Source organism: Gadus morhua, chromosome 12, assembly GCF_902167405.1.
Source record: "Gadus morhua chromosome 12, gadMor3.0, whole genome shotgun sequence".
In the NCBI taxonomy this organism is placed as follows: domain Eukaryota; kingdom Metazoa; phylum Chordata; class Actinopteri; order Gadiformes; family Gadidae; genus Gadus; species Gadus morhua.
The window spans coordinates 22,399,070-22,419,160 of record NC_044059.1 but is presented as its reverse complement, the minus strand read 5'-3'; the positions used below and the strand labels follow the sequence as shown (position 1 = coordinate 22,419,160).

Below are 20,091 nucleotides of genomic sequence, written 5' to 3'. Positions count from 1 at the left end.
ATGGATGAACATAATTTACAAGTATTTAGTATTGAAGATTCAATCAAGCTTACTATTCAAACATAGTTGGATGGACAACTTTCACGCTTGAAACCCTCAATTTGGAAATATGTAATCAGTTTGTTTTGAATAGGGTTAAGATCACAATATCTCACATCTAATATCTTCCAGTTGACACATGTACAAGCAAAACCCTCTCCTCCAAACCATTGGTTTGGTTTCAATAGCACAAATCCTGAAAACTACTCAACCTCAGTAGCTTTTTTAATAAAATATAAGAATGTCTTTAGCAAACCGGTAGGCAACACTTAATTGAAAATCAATGACTGCGTGAAAGGTTTCTGGGAAGTCTGTCAATTTGTGCATATAAGGCTCCAGAGCCAAGTTTCTTACACACGTTTGTATGGGCAGTCAGCCATGCTGGAGCCAATCAATTAACCACGTTCTTATTTAATAATTAATGGATGGGGTGCGCCAACTACGTTTTCTGGCCAGCAGTTACTCAAATGTCTCAAATTCAAACAACTCGTCAAATTGTCAGGGTATATTCTTTTTAACTCTAACAAACGTTTACAAATAAATAATTCTGACTCATCTGAATAAATCCAGAGGATTTAAATGAAGAAATTAAGCAGAAGAACATGAGACATAAGAAATGAGGCACACATATCAGGGAACTAACTTGAGATTCTGGTGCAAGGCACATTGTGGTATACATTATTAATATATTAATTCATTCACACATTAGTTCTACTTAGGCGGGCAGGAAAATGTAGAGCAGGGTTTTCTTTTGAGTACTGTATGACTACAATTGTGATTTCTTGAGCATGAGCATCTGGCTATAAGTATGGCTGCTGCACATAAGACGATGAAAAACATCTACATTTTGCTGTAAGAGACAATTAAATGTTACATTTAAACGCACATTTAGACACATGAATACACACACACACACACGCACCACCCTCCCAGGCACACACATTAATTAATGATGTATTTATTTATTTAATATCGGCACATCAGGCGTTCCATATAGCCCAGAGCGATAACATATGCAGACTTGTACATTTCCGTGCTTACTGATCCATCTGTGTGCACCACGCACGCACAAAGATAGTCAAACACAACATGCCACGCCCTTCCCCTACCCAGGAGCAGGTGGGTCCAGATGTGCGGTGGGTGGTTGGAGGTAAACCCTAGGGTAAGCATCGCGCCAGAGCTACTCAGACCTCAGACAAAGTTATTATTTAGCTCCCTGAGAGGATAGCGTCAAACAAAGACGAGATCAAAGACACCCGATGCTCTGTGGCTTTTTAAATTCAGAGCCCTCTCCCTCGCTAGCTGTCAAGAACATTTTGCCTCGACTGCCTCTGGAAAAAACTTTTCCTCTCTCTCTTGTCTCATGCCTCACTTATCTTTTGCTGACACTTTCAGGAACCATGCGGGCGACCGTTCAATTAGTCCTCTGTTGAAGAAAACCCTAAGTCAAAGCTTTTTTTATCATCTCACTTGAATGTGGATACATTTACAAACGGCCTCATCACAAGCCAAATGTTACGTTCAATTAAATGCCCGGAACGTGTCGACTCCAACGCACTTACAATAACTTAGTTAAAAGTGACATATGATACCACCAGGTGTGAGTGTGATTAGTTGATACAAGCCATTTTGAAAATCGGCATCTTTTGACATCACAATTGCGCGTATGCTGGATAGATCAGTCTACCAGCCTACCCAGTGGATTGTAGCAAACGTTGCTCATCTATCCTTTATATATCTAGGTGAACACGCCCACTTGTGAAGTCAGAAGAGGCAGATTTTCAAAAAGCCTTGTAACGGCTATCAAACTCACTCCTGGTGATATAATGTCACCTTTAATAAAGACTGCTCTCTCTCGAATTGTGTGGTCCCAGTGTAATAACTGGACTCGGGCCTATTTGAATATGCATAATTTCCGCTGTACCTCTGCTCGTATTCGGAAAGAAGAGCCTCGCTCCTCGACATGGTCCTTCACAAATAGCAGCATAATCTAATGAGATCTGAGCTGCAGATGCATTGTTCCTAAGTTAGACATCATCCCTGCGGGCATCTCTCTCTTCACACAGGATGAAAAGCTTTTGGATTGAGCTTATCTTTCTATCATGTGCCCCTGCGGACTCACACAAGGTGGTATTTAAAATCAGGCATGCAGTGCCTCACACAAACAACAGAGCAAATTATTGATACTTAAAAAAAACATCACATTTCCCACACTTGGGTCTAGTGGAACACATTATACTGGCACATCTTTTGTTTAGATCAGAGTTTTGAATGGGTTTTCACCTTGGTTCAAGGTGTTTGTATTAAAACTTTTGGAGACGTGTCAGATGCTTGGGCGTATTAGTTTACCAGTGCCGGTAAAATCTGATTAAAAATCAATTAAAGGAAGTTATGGCAGAGGATAAAGTCGTGCAATTTTAGTTCTAAGCAACTAATGGCAAGGACACCGAGAGCCGTACAAATATGTACAGCCCTCCTTCCTAACACACGCACGCACACACGCATGCACGCACGCATACACATGCACAGTATTAGAAAGGTACACACACTCACACCGGGGTGAACAAACACACAGACACACATCTGAACAGAAAGGTACACACACACACACACACACACACACACACACACACACACACACACACACACACACACACACACACACACACACACACAGTATTACACTCGAGACAGTGATACGAGAATCACAGTGTGCAGTATCAAGGATATTGGAATGTTGTTATCAGTGGCAGCTTGCCGATTGGACCCCTGGCATGATGAGCAGCGAATAGCGTCTGCGGGTCTCTGGTGTCACCATGGGCTACCAAAGCATGCACCTCAATGGCAGGGGGCTTCAGGGATATCCATAGGGCAGGTGGGGAGATGGACCCGGCTGCGGTTAGCGGTGTGGGCGGGAAGGACACGGAGGTCAATCACTTGAAATAATAACATGGTAATGAACGTTATTGAAAACACATCTGAAGGACCGGGGTCCACGAAGCGCTTGCACACCCCTGATCCCTCCCACCCCATCGCCTTCCCATGCTGGACAGCGGGAACCAAACACAACCACCAACACCGACCGCAGAGAGTGCTTCTAAGGGATTGGCCCCAACAGGGAAAGGCATCCCAGATGAATAACCCCATCGTTGTTTCCGGACCCTAATCCCTCAGAACCTCCATGGCACGCATCACACAGCTCAGCCAGGGCGGAAGCCACGTCCCCACAGCAGCTGGGGAGGGACGCCCCCCTCCCGGTGGGATCCCACTATAAGCCCTGGGAGAGCGGCCCGTCATGCCCACGAGGCTGCCACCCGAGCGGGGAGAGGAAGGAGCTGGGGCTGGCTGGAGACCCAGAGCTCCCATCCCCAAACCTCCGGAACAGCGCGCCGCCGCTCCGCTGCTCGCTGCTCGCTCCCCGCGCGCACCGCCGGGTCAGAGCCGATCCCCGAGCACCGGCGGAACCCAATGGCGTGCGGCCCTGCCTCACCAGAAAGACGCCATCAGAGGTGAAATCGATTATTTCCGTAAAAAAAAAAAAGAAAGTCATTGTAATGTAGAACCGAGTATGCATAAATTGACATGCACTTTTACATTTGTCCATGTCATGATTATTACTTTTATGCTTCAACTTTAGCTCAGGAACAATACTATACAATGTTGTATTCCAATACTATACAATCTTGTATTCCAATACTATACAATCTTGTTTCCCTTTTTGCTAATTAAAGCACAATGAAATGGTTAACTCATTTTGAAATGGTTAGTTCTATATAATATTTAGGTATTTTTGTCATCTGCACGCATTATTTAATCGATATCGACGCAATTGGGTCAATATCAAATCGAATTGAATCAATATCGAATCGGATCAAGACCTAAAGAATCGGAATTGAATTGAATTGTGGGGTACCTGGCAATACCCATCCCTAATCAGAGGGGCACACTTTCAAACCAGAAGCATTTTGTTTAGAGATCTGGTAGGGAACATTGTTTTGTTGGCAATCCTCTCCCATACTGTGAGGATTAAATAGAGATGCTGTACTGTCAATTCCTAAACCAATGTACATATACCGCAACCTGTGGTTTGTTTTCCTACGGTTTGCATCGGGAATGCCTTGGAAGTTTCAAACACAAACTGTCTCCCTGTAATAACAAATAATTTCAAGATTATTTACTAAATAATGACCAAAAAACATTACTTTCAACACAATCTGGGACAGCATCAGCTATCGTCTGATGGGGATTTACCTCTGGGTAGAACGATCAATATAACTGGTTCCAGTGCAGGCAGATAACGGATGTCTGGGCCAAGACTTGCTCCTCTGCGCACCGGACAATGTTTACAGTCAGATTAGCACCTCCAAGTAGGAGTTGATAGACATCTTCTACAACGGCATGTTTCACAAGTAGCCAGTTTACACGGTGAGATGTGATTGTTTTTATTCACTCGGACTGTTTACCCAGATGCAACCAAAGCCTGAGCAAACAAGATAGGTCAATAACAACAAACCCAAACCAGAATGCCTCTGATACCAAAATATTGTCCCTTTGCTGACAGATTCTTCATTCATATGCAGATGTCCCTTGATAGCGATTACTACTGTCATAACTTTCCAGTGCCATATGCTCCCAAAATGGCAGTGGCCATTGCAATGTGGTATTGCAATGCATTCATTGAAATGATCATGTTTAAATGATTCCATATTATAATCGAAGAGGAAGGGCTGCTCACGCATTAACCAACTACATTCAAGCATGTGATTCTCGCCGATCTTATGAAATAAGTCTTTCTCCTATTCTAATGGGCTCTCTTCTGACATTTATAAATGACTAAGGTTAGCAGTGGAGGTTTGTGGCTCTATGGCAGGACATGATAGTGATGGGATGATAATGTATGAGCCAAGAGCAGTGGCAATCATCTAGGCGGACAATCTGGTGGTTTTAGAGCAGGTCAATACACCCTCCCCAGCAATACAACCATGTTCATCCCCATCAATAAAACCATGTTCGGTTACCGTGGATGACATTCAGCTTGAGCCCACATGTTCATCAAAACCTTATCTCGCAAAGGCCGGAGTACAAAAGAGAGAGTGCAGCGAAAGTGAGGCGGAATAAGTGTTAAATAAACGCACCACAAAATGGTAACAGAGGGACATTTTGCCTCCGTGAAATAACAAAATCATCTCAAATACAATGACTGGAGGAGCACAGTGAGAGTGTTCCCAATAACTGGGCAAGAGCAGCTTGTCCCCTCCAGTGCCACGGCGGCAGCCAGAGACGACCGTTAGATGGCCTCGTAGCGACTGGCACCCGCTTGCTCTCCCGCTCACAGCTACATGCTATCTTACTATGAGACCTGGATACAGGAGAGACACAACCTGAAAAGAGCAACTGATTAGCCAGACAGCCGAGTCAAAGACGGGCTATACCTCCGACGACTTCCAACACAGTGTAGCAGTTTGGCCAGGTGTCTATGTGTGAGTTAGCATTGCATCATAGTAGAGGGATACAAACCTAAGCAGAAAATTGAATATTTTGGCCCCAGAATGATAATATCTTGGGCCCCAATATACATAAATGCTAATGAGTTAGGCATGCATTCTTGATCCGTGAAGATGCCTAACCCCTACTTGCTCATCAATGACACCCAACAAAAATAACAACAACAAAAAACTGTATGCCACTTTGGATCAAATCCCAAATTCGAAGAATGGCACAGGGAAGTAATTGTTGCAACTTTTTATGTACCAATAAATATTTTCTCTTGATATGATAATTATTATTCTTCAATCCAACAAAGGGTCAACATAGAATTTGGCTACATCTCCAAACAAACAGAAAACTGCTAAAAATAAATACGGATACAAAAAAAGGTTTATTGCCACATGCAAGCATCTTGGACCTGTTCCGCTACCATATTGCTGTTAGCACAGAGATATCCTCATTAAGAGACATACTACGCATACATGGCACATGAGGCACAGCGCCTGTCACATCTTTGCTGATCATTACGCAAGCAGCAGGAGAGAGGAGTGTGCAGAGATCGGCCTGAATGTGACAGAAGCCAGGGGAAAACAAAGGGGAGCGTGGAAACCGTGCGCCAAAGGGCCGATGACGACGAATTGACGCACGTCCAATTCAAATATTCCTCCACAATCGGCATCATCCCCCTCCCCCACGAGGTAAAGACGTTAACCTTGATGCTCTCAATCCATAACACATCTCCCTCTGCCTCTGTCCTTTCTTCAACTCGTGGTGGTGCGCATATCTCCCTCTGCGTTTCCCTCCACCCCGATCACATTAGTCTCTTTGCTTCCTTTAATCTCCTTCCTCTTCCCTGGGCGCCCTCCGCTCAGTCTATAACCCGCCCACCCTCGCCAGCCCTGAGGCACCCTTCTGTCTCCCTGTCATTAATCCTGCTGCGGGCTACCCCCACCCTTTCTTCCTCTGAGGTGCTGAGCACCACTGGGTGTCACTCGGGGAGAAGGAGAGGAGACTTGGCTGGCGTCTCCCCGCTCCGCGCTCACTTGAGCTCCGAGCGCTGTTCACCTGTGGATGCGATGACGACGACGCATAGCCGCCGGCTCTACCTGATGCTAATAGATATAGCGGTATGGCTAGCACTCAACACAAGACTAGATTAAATTTGATATTAAGTGTATATAAGTGTTTGTCCATGTTTTCACCTATGTCCTTGTGTGAGATAGTGTTGATATGTACCATTGTATACATTTCTTTTTTTGTTATGAATCCCCACATTATCGTCAAAGACAACCGACAACCATGTGTGCGCATTAGACCATTCGCTAGGTCGCTGTGCTAGTCATGCCCTTAAGACTGGCAGCGCCCACTAGTAGGTCCGGTCCCGACGGTATGGCAGACGTTGATTAAAGCATGCCTCTAACAAGAGACAGATGCAAGCGGCAGCATTCGGTCATCACAGAGTGTGGCGGCATAACCAGGAGCCAAGGCGACCGACAGTGTGCAGCTGCTATGCTGGATGGATGGGTGATTGAGGATCTCCTCCATGGTTACCAATGTCATTAGTCTTCATGCTAAATCGTTGCAGGGTTCTCTAGCCATAGTGGCAGCAAAACAAACAGGAACAGCATGGGAAAATAAAAGCATAATGCCTCCGCTTTTTTGTTATTATAATTATTATAATTATGGACTCGGGTTATACATCTGCCTCTATTGTTACCACCACAACATCTAAGCTTGGCGAACAGAGTATACTAAAAGGGAGGATTAAATTATCGTACAACTTCACATTGATTCCATTAAATGAATTCTAAACTATACAATAATTATCTGAAATGATCTAATAGACTCTAAACTTCCTCGTCAAGGTGGACTTCGTCAACAAAAAGCTTGCGCAAGCAATTCAAAGTTCAAAAAAATTCAAAAATCAGCCCCATAAGACCAAATATGGTCCTCGGGAAGAAGAGACGCTGGTGAGGTGACGCTTGACCAGGAGGTGTTGAGGTGTTGAGGACCACACGAGACCCTTGCAGTTCTGGACGAGCAGGAACTGAATGTTGCGACACGGCAACCACTGTCAGTTGATATGGATGGATGTGTGCGTGGCAGTTGTCTTCCTGTAGTCTAATAAAGCCATTCATTCCACATCGGTTTATTCGTCTGGGTTAGGTGGTCATTTTGTTTAGAAACTCATAAGCAAGGATTATTAATACATTCTGCGAATAAAGAATGTGGAATTTGGCCAAAATGAAGTGTGCAATGTACACACACCCCCTCAGTTTGAGGGTATTTGACCTTTAGCAACACTGAATCAAATCAGGCAGAAAACAGGCTTGAATATGACATTGTGTAAGATTCCCGCCTCTGTTCAGCAAGTTGTTAACATTTAACCGGCAGAATAAGAAAAACAGCAGCATTGTGAACACTTTTTCTCTGAACATGGCCGCTCCCATTTGCTGTGTTGCCAGCACTCACTCAATACAAACCAGCGGCCCAAGCCCATCGACTTGAGTTGCATCAAAACTCAGCTGTGAAACCTCTTACATTTTCCAGAATATAACCTGGTTCAACCCCTTGTCCTTCCTTTGCTTTCTTATACATTCACCAAGGTATTTTTCGCAGCCGAAGGCGCTGGGCATGTACTTAGCTCCACCAAAGCGGGAGCACCACTAGTACTATGTTGTAGGGTATGCTAATGTCCATCTTTTTATACTCAGCTACACAGGGAACGCTCTGCCCCTGGAGTAACGACAAGTAAACAAAAGGCTTTGCTTCAGACTGGAGTGAAAATTCAAAATATAATATATCAGGTATAGGGTGAAATGTAACTCATGGGATTGTTACCATTTGTATATAGATGGACTCCGGATAAAAAATAAATGAAAATAATACAAATATTTGTAAATCTTACACATTGTAAATCAAACCACCTTAAGACTTTAATTTCAAGTCTGAAAGTGACAATACATTGACAAAGAGACTGAGTCCAATAAGATCGGTGACAATGACAAAAACTGGTGGAAACCATTAGTTTGAGTATTTCTACTTTACGAGCAACACACTTACTAACAGTGGAGCCATTGCTCAACAAGCCTATGTATAGTTGTGCATGAAGACCCTCTCTGGAGTCGTTTTGCAGGTTTCAGTGTGTTTTTAGCCTGAGTGACACAAACAGTCTCAAGACTGTAAGCACAGAGGTCAACTAAATGTAACCTTAACCCCAATAACGTCTGGGTCCGCATCCGCAATCTTAGAATTCTGACCTCTACAACCCACTTCCACTGAGGTTCAAGCATTGATGAGTGCCAGAGGTTAATAGCACCCCTTCTGAACGAAAACGTCCAACTCCTTCCGTGTAAAGAGTAAGTGGTAGGAGTTGTATCCACCAGAACTGTGATGAAATGTCAATCTTTGAAATAACCCTAACTATTCTTGGGTATCTTTGGTCAGGTGTGATGACAGGCATTACAAAAATAGACTAAAGGTAAACAAATGACACTGGGAAGATTTAGTTCTTTGTGCTGATACACCAGAGAACATCCTATATGACTATAACTTTTGTTCAATTCAGTGATGGTGCACCACAGTAAATGTGTGTGTTAACAATACATTTGTCCATGTTATCCCTTTCTCATGAACTTTGGTGAATACACTGAAGGAAGCAGCAGAGGTTGGGAAATGGTGTGTGCTTTGTAAGAAATCTATTGAAAGCCACAAAGTGTTACTTTCAGATACTGCCTAGTAGTTTCCTAATTCCTTACCTTCTGCCTCCCCCCTGAGGAGATAGCTTTGGCTCTCTTTTTGATAATGCTGTACATTGTACTCCACTTGCATCCAACTTCAGCAATTCAAGAACTGGCCAACTACTCAAACAACTTCTATTGAACCTGCGGTGCTGTAACAGCCACTGAAGCATAACTCCGTGTTAAAATGGTTTTCTCCAGAGGCACAAAAAAAGGGTCTATATGTCTATTGCTTAACTCACAGCAAAGTCTAACAGAAATATGTTCAAATCAGTTGTAATGGAATTCGTTATTTTTCTAATAGAGAACCATGCAGCTCCTTTTCTTGTTAAGCACCTTTTGGAGGATAGCACGAAGGCATCGCAAATGACCTCCTTCTTCACAGAGGTCTCATCCCATGGCACTATAGAAGAACATAGGGTGTAACTCAGAATACAAATTAAATACCGGTTTCATTTACATAGTCCAAGTGTACCTATAGCAACATACGGAGGTAACCATACATGAATAATGCTAGTCTTGAAAGGTAGAGGAAACCTGGTCACCTCTGAAGTATAGCGTTCAAGCTGCTTTTCGCTTAAATATTTAACCCCTTTTCTCTGCAAAAATCGAAGCTTGTGCTGATTAAACACATTTCGGATGTTATCGTTCTTTTCCTTTGGAATTGGTCACTTAGGGAACACTAGGGTTTAGCACGAAGACTGAATATCAATGAAAAGAGGTGAAATACAATGGACAAGCTTTCACTAATATACATACACACATGGAAAGGTCCAAAGATATTACAAATAATATAAGATGTTTGGATTTGCAAGGCTCGGGCAAGAGTAAAGAATTCAAAGTTGAACCCCATAGCCAAGAAAAATCACCAGAGACAAAGTTAGAAGTCAAAACTCAAACTAAAGGTAAAGAAACTAGAAGGACACAACTCTAGGAAGTCACAGAGAGAAATCACTTTGTAGGAGCCACAGAGGTTAGTGGCTCAAAGACAAATGAAGTTGCACCGGTCCACCATATCAAGGGCTCTGTGTACACCTGGTCTTTACGGAGGGACGTCAGGAAAAAAGATCATGACTCAAGATGAATCGTGTCGAGGCCCTGCGGAGAAGGGTTTGGTCTGATGAAACCAAGATAGAGAAATAATTCAAAGTCATGCTGTGTGCGTGTAACAAACCTAAAGCTGCCAATGGCTCAGGGAACACCGTGGAGTCCCAGTGACCGTATGGTAGCGGGGGCGTCATGCTGGGTGGATGCTTTTCATCACCGGACTCTGGGGTATCTTGTTAACATCGGAAGAAGCATCAAAAGATGGAATGAAAATACACAGAGAGACACTGCTAGAGGCAGGTATTCGGTCCGTTTGCCACACTGGAGTGCTAGGGACAATGCAGCAGGGACAATGATCCGCGGTACATGGGCCAAGGCAACACATGAGTGGTTAAGGTTTCCAGTGTGTAGATTGCAGTTGCATCTATTTAAACAGCCTTGGCAGGAATGGAATACAGCATTTATAAGTATATGAATTATATATATTTATAGTTTTCCCAATGTATATTTTCATGGAACGGTTCCTCTTCCACAGAGGCCACAATGTTGCGCCGCCATCTTCCTATAGTCGCCCAGAACTGGAAAAAAGGCTGTAGAGAGAATGTGTTTTGGGTTTAGGATTATAGTAATGAGTGGGGTGTGTTTACTCAGCGGCCATCAACCTGGCGTTATACTATGGATCCAGAAAGCTTAACCCTGTCGGGAGCAGACATCAAAATCAACCGTTGGCCAGGAGCTCAACACATCTTCACACACACATGGTGTTATTTGTGTCCCAGGAACTTAACCTTTCTCGCGGGAAGACATAGACGGCGCGCCACACATCCACACACACCCTGGTGTTATAAGCGTTCATCACGGAAAGATACTGAAGGGGATTATGATTTGTTGGGGTGTATTCTTTAATACATCCATGTTTATGTGACTTTAGTTTATTTGAGATAGCCCAGACCTAACACATTAAGGGGGTGGCCGTTTTCCTGCCATGGTTTCTGTGAAACCATGGCAACCCATCAATCATTTGACTGATCGGCCATCATTATAGGTCTCGGTGTGTAAGTGTGGGAGTGTGTTTGTGCGTCGTCCCAGAGCGTGTCTGTGTTTTCGCGCACACGTGTGTGTGTGTGTGTGTGTGTCAACATCTACCCAGTATGTGCATGCGTGCGTCAGAGTGTGTGTGTTTGTAGACCTGCCCGCTAAACAGTGTATGCCTAGCTTCGACATCATACACCACTGTACTCCTGAAGCCTTTTGACATGCACATAACAGTTGTGTGCCGACTAATTGACGGGGACGTAAATACGGTGTGTGAATGTGCCTTTACAAGCAATTGCCCATGGCCTCCGACAGAAGTCGCAACATTGCATCCAACGAGTGGCGTGTTGGCACGTCAGTTCTGCTTAGCCGGGTGCGAAGAGTCGAGCTGGGAGTCAGCAGAAAGCCGTCGGGGCACATTGCATGTATTCAGTCATTACGTCCATGGCTGTAGCTTTTGAGTGAGCCCGCGATCACACAGGCACTGTAGCACAACAACTGTAGAACACTTGAAGGACTTGCTTTCCGCTAACTGCAAATTGAACGGCACCCAATAGCATGGGTGCATTAGTTAGTGTGTGTGTGTGGAGGGGGATAAATTAGTAAAATCTAGAGCACCCACCCATAAACATACACATACACAAACACACACAACCACAGATAGAGAAAGGCAACCACGCACGCACGCACACACGCACTCACACACGCACACACGCACACACACACACACACACACACACACACACACACACACACACACACACACACACACACACACACACACTTGCCCAATACTGTAAAATACCGTAGAGCATATCAGGTTGAATGCTGGGTAGACACGCATTGGAGGCTCCCAGACCCTGACTCTAGTTCTGAGGAGTGGGGTGTATTCTTTTCTTTTTTTTCACAGGCCTGATTGTGTTTCCAGCACGTTTGTCGCCGCGTCGGTGGCCATGAACGGTTATTGTCACAGCTAAAGCGGTGTCTTCACGCTGCGAGGGAGGTGCTGGGCGAGGGGGTGTATTTGTCTCGGCTGGGACCCAGTCCAGTAGCCACAGTCAGACGGACGGCTTGGCTCCTGCACCTGAGAGATGTCCTGCCCCGACCCCAGCCAAGCAGGCATCATGGAAGAGCCGCGGCAGCCACGGGGTCAGGGGTTAGTGGAACCGCTGCGGATGATGACAGAGCTGCTGCTAGCGGGACTCATGGCCTAGGGTGGTCTCACATGGCGGGGGTCCTGTTTGGTCCTATTGTTTGTTTCATTGTATGAGCCGGTATGTGCATGGCTTTGAGGGCATGTGAATCCGTTTTGGATGGATGTCAGGTCAGGTTGCCGAATATCTCTGATACAAATTCTCTCTCGACAAAGGCTCAAACACACATACATACACACACACACCGTAAGCATTGTTCTCGTTCTACTCACACCCATCAACACGCACACGCACACGCACACACACACGCACACACACACACGCACACGCACACACACACACACAGCACAGTGACCCAGAAGGAGAGGGTCCTTGGTAGGCATAAAGTGGTCGTCCACCTCCATTTAAGTGACACAGTGACTTTGTGACGCAGGGTCAAAGATCCCCACTCTAATAGTAAATACATTTTTGACTAGGGGAATAAATCACTTTCTTAATCATCAAATGAAAAAATAAAAACGTAGCAATTTTATTTTCGAGTGGTGCGTGTCTTTTTTTGGTATTTATGGATAAACAAGTCTGTTTGCCAAATGGTATAAACACATCTATAGAAACCAATTGAAAGAATTACATCAGTTTACAAAGAATATGCGTGCCCATTTGTGGGAGGAACAAGGCTCTCTGGGTGAACTCCAAGACATCATGAATGTTTCTATATCAAAGTTTAATATCTTTGCCGATCTGTTTACTGACTTCTTACTTGTTGTTAGAACTCAGGAGTTTCTTGAAACACAAGCTGTAATATGCAGATATTTGAAATGGATATCGTTTAAGGCCTGAAGGAAGGAAAATAAACTCGATGAGAGTGAGGTTCATTTATTTTCCTACAGTATCCATCTTTGACAGGTTTGGTTATGATATGTTGACTTTGAACCCAATTTTCTATTTGAGCTCGATAATACGAAAAACGAATGACTGCCTTTGTAGAGGTTGAACTGTTTTTAATTAGTCCTGTGTAGGTGAGTGTACAAGCGTGCGTCTCAGTATCTACCAGCCTATTTCCTTAAAGTACCAGAATATAAACAAGTGTCTCTAAACCACCCTTCATTTCTAGGTGGAGGGTGAGCCATGGTAAATGAAGAGAACGCATGGTTGTAAAAAGACACTATTAGCATTTAGAGAATCCCCCCCCTCATCTTCAGATTTATGTCTGCTGTCTGAACCAAGAGCAAAGACATGGCCTGATGTTCACTGAATGCACAACAGTGCAAAGCATTGGCTATAACTGTACAGGTAGCTGTACTGGGGTAGTAGTACTAGGAGCGCATGTAGAAACAGATTGTATATATACCTTCATTATATTCAATGATGATTATCACAGTTCATTAAAACTCCCATTAGCTTAATTTCTTTATTAAATTCATGAAAATCCTTTCAAAGTCTTTTTTAGCCATTTTCTTTATTGAATTTATTGAGTTAATCAATTTCCGTTTAATGACACGTCAATAAAATATGTTGTAAATCATGATTGAAATGCTTAAACATATGATCAAAGTGATGTATTTTTCTCATTAAATTCATAATTTACATGAATTGAATCACAAATTATGAATTGTTACTAATGACAGTGTCTTTCATGCTAGCGTTTCAGTAGGCCTGGCATTTAAACAGTGTTGGAAGATTGTGCGGTGGTCCAAGTGTGCTTCCACATTAAGAAAAAGTCCCACTCCTGCAAAGCTGTCCTAAGGAAGCTGCCATTCAAGAAGAGCCTAGCGACCCAAACAGCAAAAGCCTTACACACCTGTGACACATATTCTGAAGAAGGCTGCCCATTATCCAAGTGATACTGTGAAGCAAAGTGAACAGGCACTGATTGGGCTTCAACTGTTTGTCCGTATCCCTGTAATTAAAGGCATTAGCTGGGTGTCCATGTTCTTGACATTCCATGAATACAATTTGTACCTATATGTTGCGCAACTAACCAGGTGGGATTCGATCAATCAAGCATTCAAAAGGAATATAATCACAATGACAGGCAGCCCTACGGAACTCATCTTTCATCACCTCTGTGCCATAACAGAGAAGACAGAGTCATTTAATAACTGATGGTGGCTGCAAGACCTCTGGCAATACTGTAGTGATATTACACTGCCTTGTTTTCTAATTGGCATTCTCAAAGGTAGCTGTCCCTCAACCCCCATTCAATGGGTCAGTAACTGATGGATATGAAGCTTAACTTCTATTGTCTTCACCTCACCGTTGTGATTGTCCCCCTCTGACAGGATGTGGGTTGTCTGATTGGCCCCCAGTCGCTTTATTGAACAATAACTGTTAATCCAGCTCATGTCTGCAGATTTTACATTTGACAGACAGAGAGGCAGCGTTGAAGAAAAGCAAGGAAACCACGTGCAAATCGCCTATTTGCTTTACTGGTAATATTTTCACTCAGCCTTTTCATGCTTTGATAGAAAGGGGTTTCATTAAGGTTTATGCTTGTCAGATTGGCAAAAATAAGGAGATATATCACGCACCAATTACCAAAACAAAAGGTTTCCCCAAGGAGCATGAATGACAAGTCAGAAATGGCGCTAGACTACTTGAAATAATCTGCACATGGCAGTTCATCCATTGAGACGTCAGTGAGTCTGATTCAGGGGACGGCCGGAACAGCTACCATGATTGGTGGACTACTTCATTAGGCATTTGAGTGGCACTGTGTATCCGGACACTGTTGACGAAGTCCTCATTTAATCCGCCGTAAACCATGTCCAACCACAATCACTGAGTGAATGGAATTAAATGAATATGCTAAACTAAAGTACAATTGCTTAAGACATGAACAGTTTGTCACACGAGCCAAATCGACCAACTTTTCAAACCACAGAGTGACCTTTTGGCCTTCCATCATCGATTGTATGCCAAACGTCAACCAATGCTTCTTCTCCCTAAACCAAAACTCAAAAGTCTGTATTAGACAGCCAGTGAAACAGTACACATCACATACAAAACTGGAACTGTTACGGTTTCTTAACCTTTGACTTCAATCAATCAATCAATCAATCAATCAATCAATCAATCAATCAATCAATCAATCAATCAATCAATCAATCAATCAATCAATCAGCCAACCAACCAACCAACCAACCAACCAACCAACCAACCAACCATCCATATGTATTTACATTTTATATTGTGTTCTACTCACAGTGATACAGTCAAAGTGGTTAATGGGCCAATATATCATGTGGTGATACAGTGTGTTAAAGAAATCTGAAATCATGTTAATACGTTGATGTATCTATCAGCAGCATCAGCAATTTGCAGACAATGCAAAACATGACATTTAGGTTTTATACAATGAAGGCTAATTGCAACTTTCTAAGTGGTATGCTATAATATTCTAATAGTAAAAGCCACGTTTAATATACTCTGAGTTGACACAATTTGTAGATTGTTTCTTTAAAATAATCCCTGAGAATGTGTCTGTGCAGCATTGACAGGTAAAAATGCAGACAGTGAATGTTGTATCCCATCTTGGTCTATCAAAATATTCAGTGAACAGCTGGCCCCATCACATTGGTGCTGCAGTTAGCAGGCTTGGCTGAGATAACAATATTACTTATTTTATACACATAAAATATGGCTGATTATTTATTGTCAATAATTTCGATTTCTCATTTTGGACTAATGGTTATTTAAAGATATAGTGTTACATTTGTGTGAGCCTGAATTATAAAGAATGAATCTACCAGGCAGAAAAAATAATGTGTTGCAGAAGGCAGGCCGACTATGCTTGTGATTTAAGCGGACCCCCAAGCTATACATGATGACCTAAGTGTTCATTTCATCGAAGTTTCAATGTATTTTATAATGTGACAAGCAGTTTCTGGCATTGTCACTCTATCCCCTAGCAATAGTGCTAGTAGGAGCAGTAGTTGCAGTAGTAGTATCAGCGACAGTCGTAAATCACTCATGTATAAAATGTGCTACTTTTTGTTAGAATATACATAGCATTTTACAAGAGGACGACATTTGAACATGCTTTTGAAAAGACCACACACATGCACACGCACTAGCACACGCGCACACACTTACGAGCAGAGCTGTGTTGTAATTCAAAGCGACAACTTGAAGCAATGAGTAGCTGCGGTCAGTTTCAACTAGAACAGGGTCGGTGATGCAGCTAATCTTGGGAAAACCAAAAACCACCCATCTTTCAGTGATCAGTAATGAGTGAGATTCACACCTACAAAGTATTAAAAACATCGCTCTGCAAAGTCACATTTTGATTGATTTCTTTTGACGGATATTCACATAGACGATTTATTCAAACCGATATTCAAACACAACATCCCATAACACTACATGACAAGCATTTCTCTCATTCAAATTCGATTTGACGTGGCAGACAAAAATGGCAACAGAAAAAAATACAAATAGAAAAGGGAGACATCAAAGGGACAAATCACAGGGTTACTCTGTCATAGGTTGCAAGTGGGGCAAAGAGTGTACTTTTAATATAGAACTATAATGAAAGACAGATATTGAATACCACATGAATCAAAAGAAGGCAAACAGCCACAGCAAGGGCAGCCCGAGTCACCAAGGTTGAGCAGTGATCTGACTACGCAGCAACAATAGCCCGGCTCCTCCTCTTCCTTCACACTCTCACCGCCGCGAGCAGCAATTAAAATTATCTATCAATTTACCATGGCCCTATTTAACCTCCTGGTTCACTGCTCTGTTTTACATCAGTCTCTATATCCTCCCCTACACACCCCTCACACGTGCACAGACAAACTAAGACGGCTCACTTACAATGGACTTATTTAGGACAGGCCTTTTTATCAGTGTGTGCTAGTGTGTGTGTTTTCTGCAGTATTGCATTTGTGTATGTATATATATATATATATATATATATATAAATATGTGTGTGTGTGTGTGTGTGTGTGTGTGTGTGTGTGTGTGTGTGTGTGCGTGTGGGCGCGCACTTTGGCGGACCTAGGCCTCCGCAACGGCTTGCCGGTGTCATTACCGTTTGAGGCACCGGAGGGGTACTTGGCCTTGCCAGCTGTGCTGAGGATTGCAGGGATGCAAACGTAATTTACTATCATTTCATTGCCACTCATCAGTCCCAGCCTAGCAGGAGTGGGTGTGTGTGTGTGCCTGTGTCGGCGTGGGGGTGGTGGGGGCGATGACAGGTGTCCACGGATACTTAACAAGGCTCCGCTTTGCTGCGTTTTACAGCCCAGACACATGATACGAGGGATGGCATTTGAAAAAGGGACAGAAGGCCACTCTGAATGGGGATAATGAAATAGTATTTTCGGTCATCATTAAAGTGAAATCTCTCTGGACGAATTCAGATGGCTGTGGTCGATACCCCGGTGAATATGCATTTCATGTTTATGGGCTCTCAAGTCTATTAAGGCTAACTTCCCCCTGTTTGTCTTTGTTTAATTACAACTATGTTTTTTTCATCAAAACATAGTTGAAGACTCGACTCCCTCACTGTCATGATTGTTTCCGCCAAAAAACTTTTCTGTTAAAAACAAATCCATAGCACCAGTGCCAAAGGACTTCTTTGCAATAACCGGCGCTGGAACTGGAATTGGAGATTTGACAGCTTCTGCATCTACACTTGCTTTTCACCGGGGACAGATGTTGATAATTCTGGAGAGAAGTTTTGACAAACCCTGTTGTTGAGTACACCGATGGCCGTGGTACCTGGTGCCTCATCCTAACATGCTATTTATTATTTAGGTTCTTTACTTTTCGTTTTATTTTTATTTTTTTATCTGCTTTAAACAGATAGCAGAACAACAAATCACTTTGATTGATTACAACATACCAAACCAAAATGAATGAATAAAGGCAGTGTCTATCAGTGATCGGTTGCTTAGGATGACCTTAGGGGAGCTTTCAACCGATACAAACTCCCAGTCAACTTCTACTAAAGGATGCCTGACATTCTCCTGATGCCCACGCGATCATACTGCAGTGGGACATATGAGTCCAGGCTAAAGTCTCACATTTTCCACCACTTGAGGCAGATAAACAAACAGAAACATTGCATTTTTAATGGCAGGGAAAGCAGGAGGGCATGCATAATTCCTCCGTCTAATGTTCAGCGCTCACGGCCAGATTTGAGACACAAACCATATCCAGACGTGTCAAACCAAATTTGGGATATTACCATGAAATATTTACCGGTAACTAAAAGATAGTTAAAGCCATGTAGAGGGTGCAGATGGTTCTTATCAAGTCAGATATTGGATGTGCCAGTTTTGAGAAATGGGTGGGAAAAAAATTACTACTTCGGCATTTACCTGAACTCCACTGATTACATCTCACACTGAAAGCCCAGGAGAGGGAAAGGTAATGTTATAAAAATAAATGTAGAACTTAATCAAGTCAGCGGTCCAGACAAAATGCTCGCTCTGACGTGCTTCCGCAACTCATTAAAACTTTGACAGTTAAACAAGCAGGAAGCCGTGGCAGCTTATTTTGAAGATTGAAAAACTAAAGGTCACATATTGAGGTAAGAAGTTTTGTTTGGTAATTAAAAGCATAATTTGCCTTTTAATGTCAGCCTTTAATTTAATAAGCACCATGTTACTCTAACTTAAGGCTTACACTGTGCATTACATATTTTATAAAGTGAAAGTGCCAAGGGAATAGCCAAATATAGTTGATCATTTCGCTTTGATGCATCACTAATAAACACTTTATGATAAACAGAATGAATGTGTTTCTACAATTACACAGATTCCCCATCACAATCTCTCTTCCATGCTGTACATGTTGAGGTTTTTAAGGATTTGCTTCTCAAAAAAGGACTACGTTTGTCGTTTCCTAAGGAAAGCAGTGATTTTTACAAGGAGCCTTTAATAATGGGTCATCTAATGGGTTTCGGGGTGCCTACCTCTTCGTCTTTGCTCTGCTCAAAGGCAAACTCCACCGTGGGTACAGCCAATTGGTTGGCGAAGAAGCTCACGTCTCCTGGCAACTGCGAAGAGCTGACGTTTGGTCCAGGGCAGTTCCCACCACGCATGCAGCTCAGAAGCTGTCTCTGGGATCACAGAGAGCAGAGGGCACACATATTAGCGTTAAGGAAAAATTGCTTCGGACAAGCGTACAATGAGGAAAACTGTCAACCGACATTTACATTTTGGGTTATTAAACATCAACCAAGTGGACGAAGCAGAGAGACAATGGCTGACAAAAGGGGCAGGCGGAAGATGAAATCACTCTCCCGCTCTTCAACCCGTTTTCCAGTTACCACAGTCATGTCGAGTTCCCCTCTTAGAGTCCAACCCCTTTCGCAGCGGCGAGTGAAGCACTTTGCTGCAGTTAATTTTTTCTTCCTTTCTTGCGTTTCTCCTGGCGCCACCGGCTAGGCCCTATGAGGCTCCCTCAACAGGGCATTCATTAGGGCCGGCCGCGGCTAGGCTGTTTGTGCAAAACCGCTTATCGATAGTCAATCTTTTAGCCACAGCGGCAGCCAGGAGGCAGGCGGCACTCAAGTACTTAGAGGTATTAGACCTCGACGGATCCCCGGTCCGACCGGCTGGACCACCGCAGTGATT

The 20,091-nt window shown here is 43.2% G+C and overlaps 1 protein-coding gene across 1 annotated transcript in view; it reads right to left on the bottom strand.

Moving 5' to 3' along the window:
* naaladl2 (N-acetylated alpha-linked acidic dipeptidase like 2) overlaps positions 1–20,091 on the bottom strand; it is a 125,214-nt gene that overhangs the window by 35,297 nt on the left and 69,826 nt on the right. Inside the window, exon 11 of the mRNA XM_030371719.1 lies at positions 19,428–19,574. Coding sequence (XP_030227579.1) covers positions 19,428–19,574 — 147 coding nt within the window. The remainder of the gene's footprint in view (positions 1–19,427; positions 19,575–20,091) is intronic.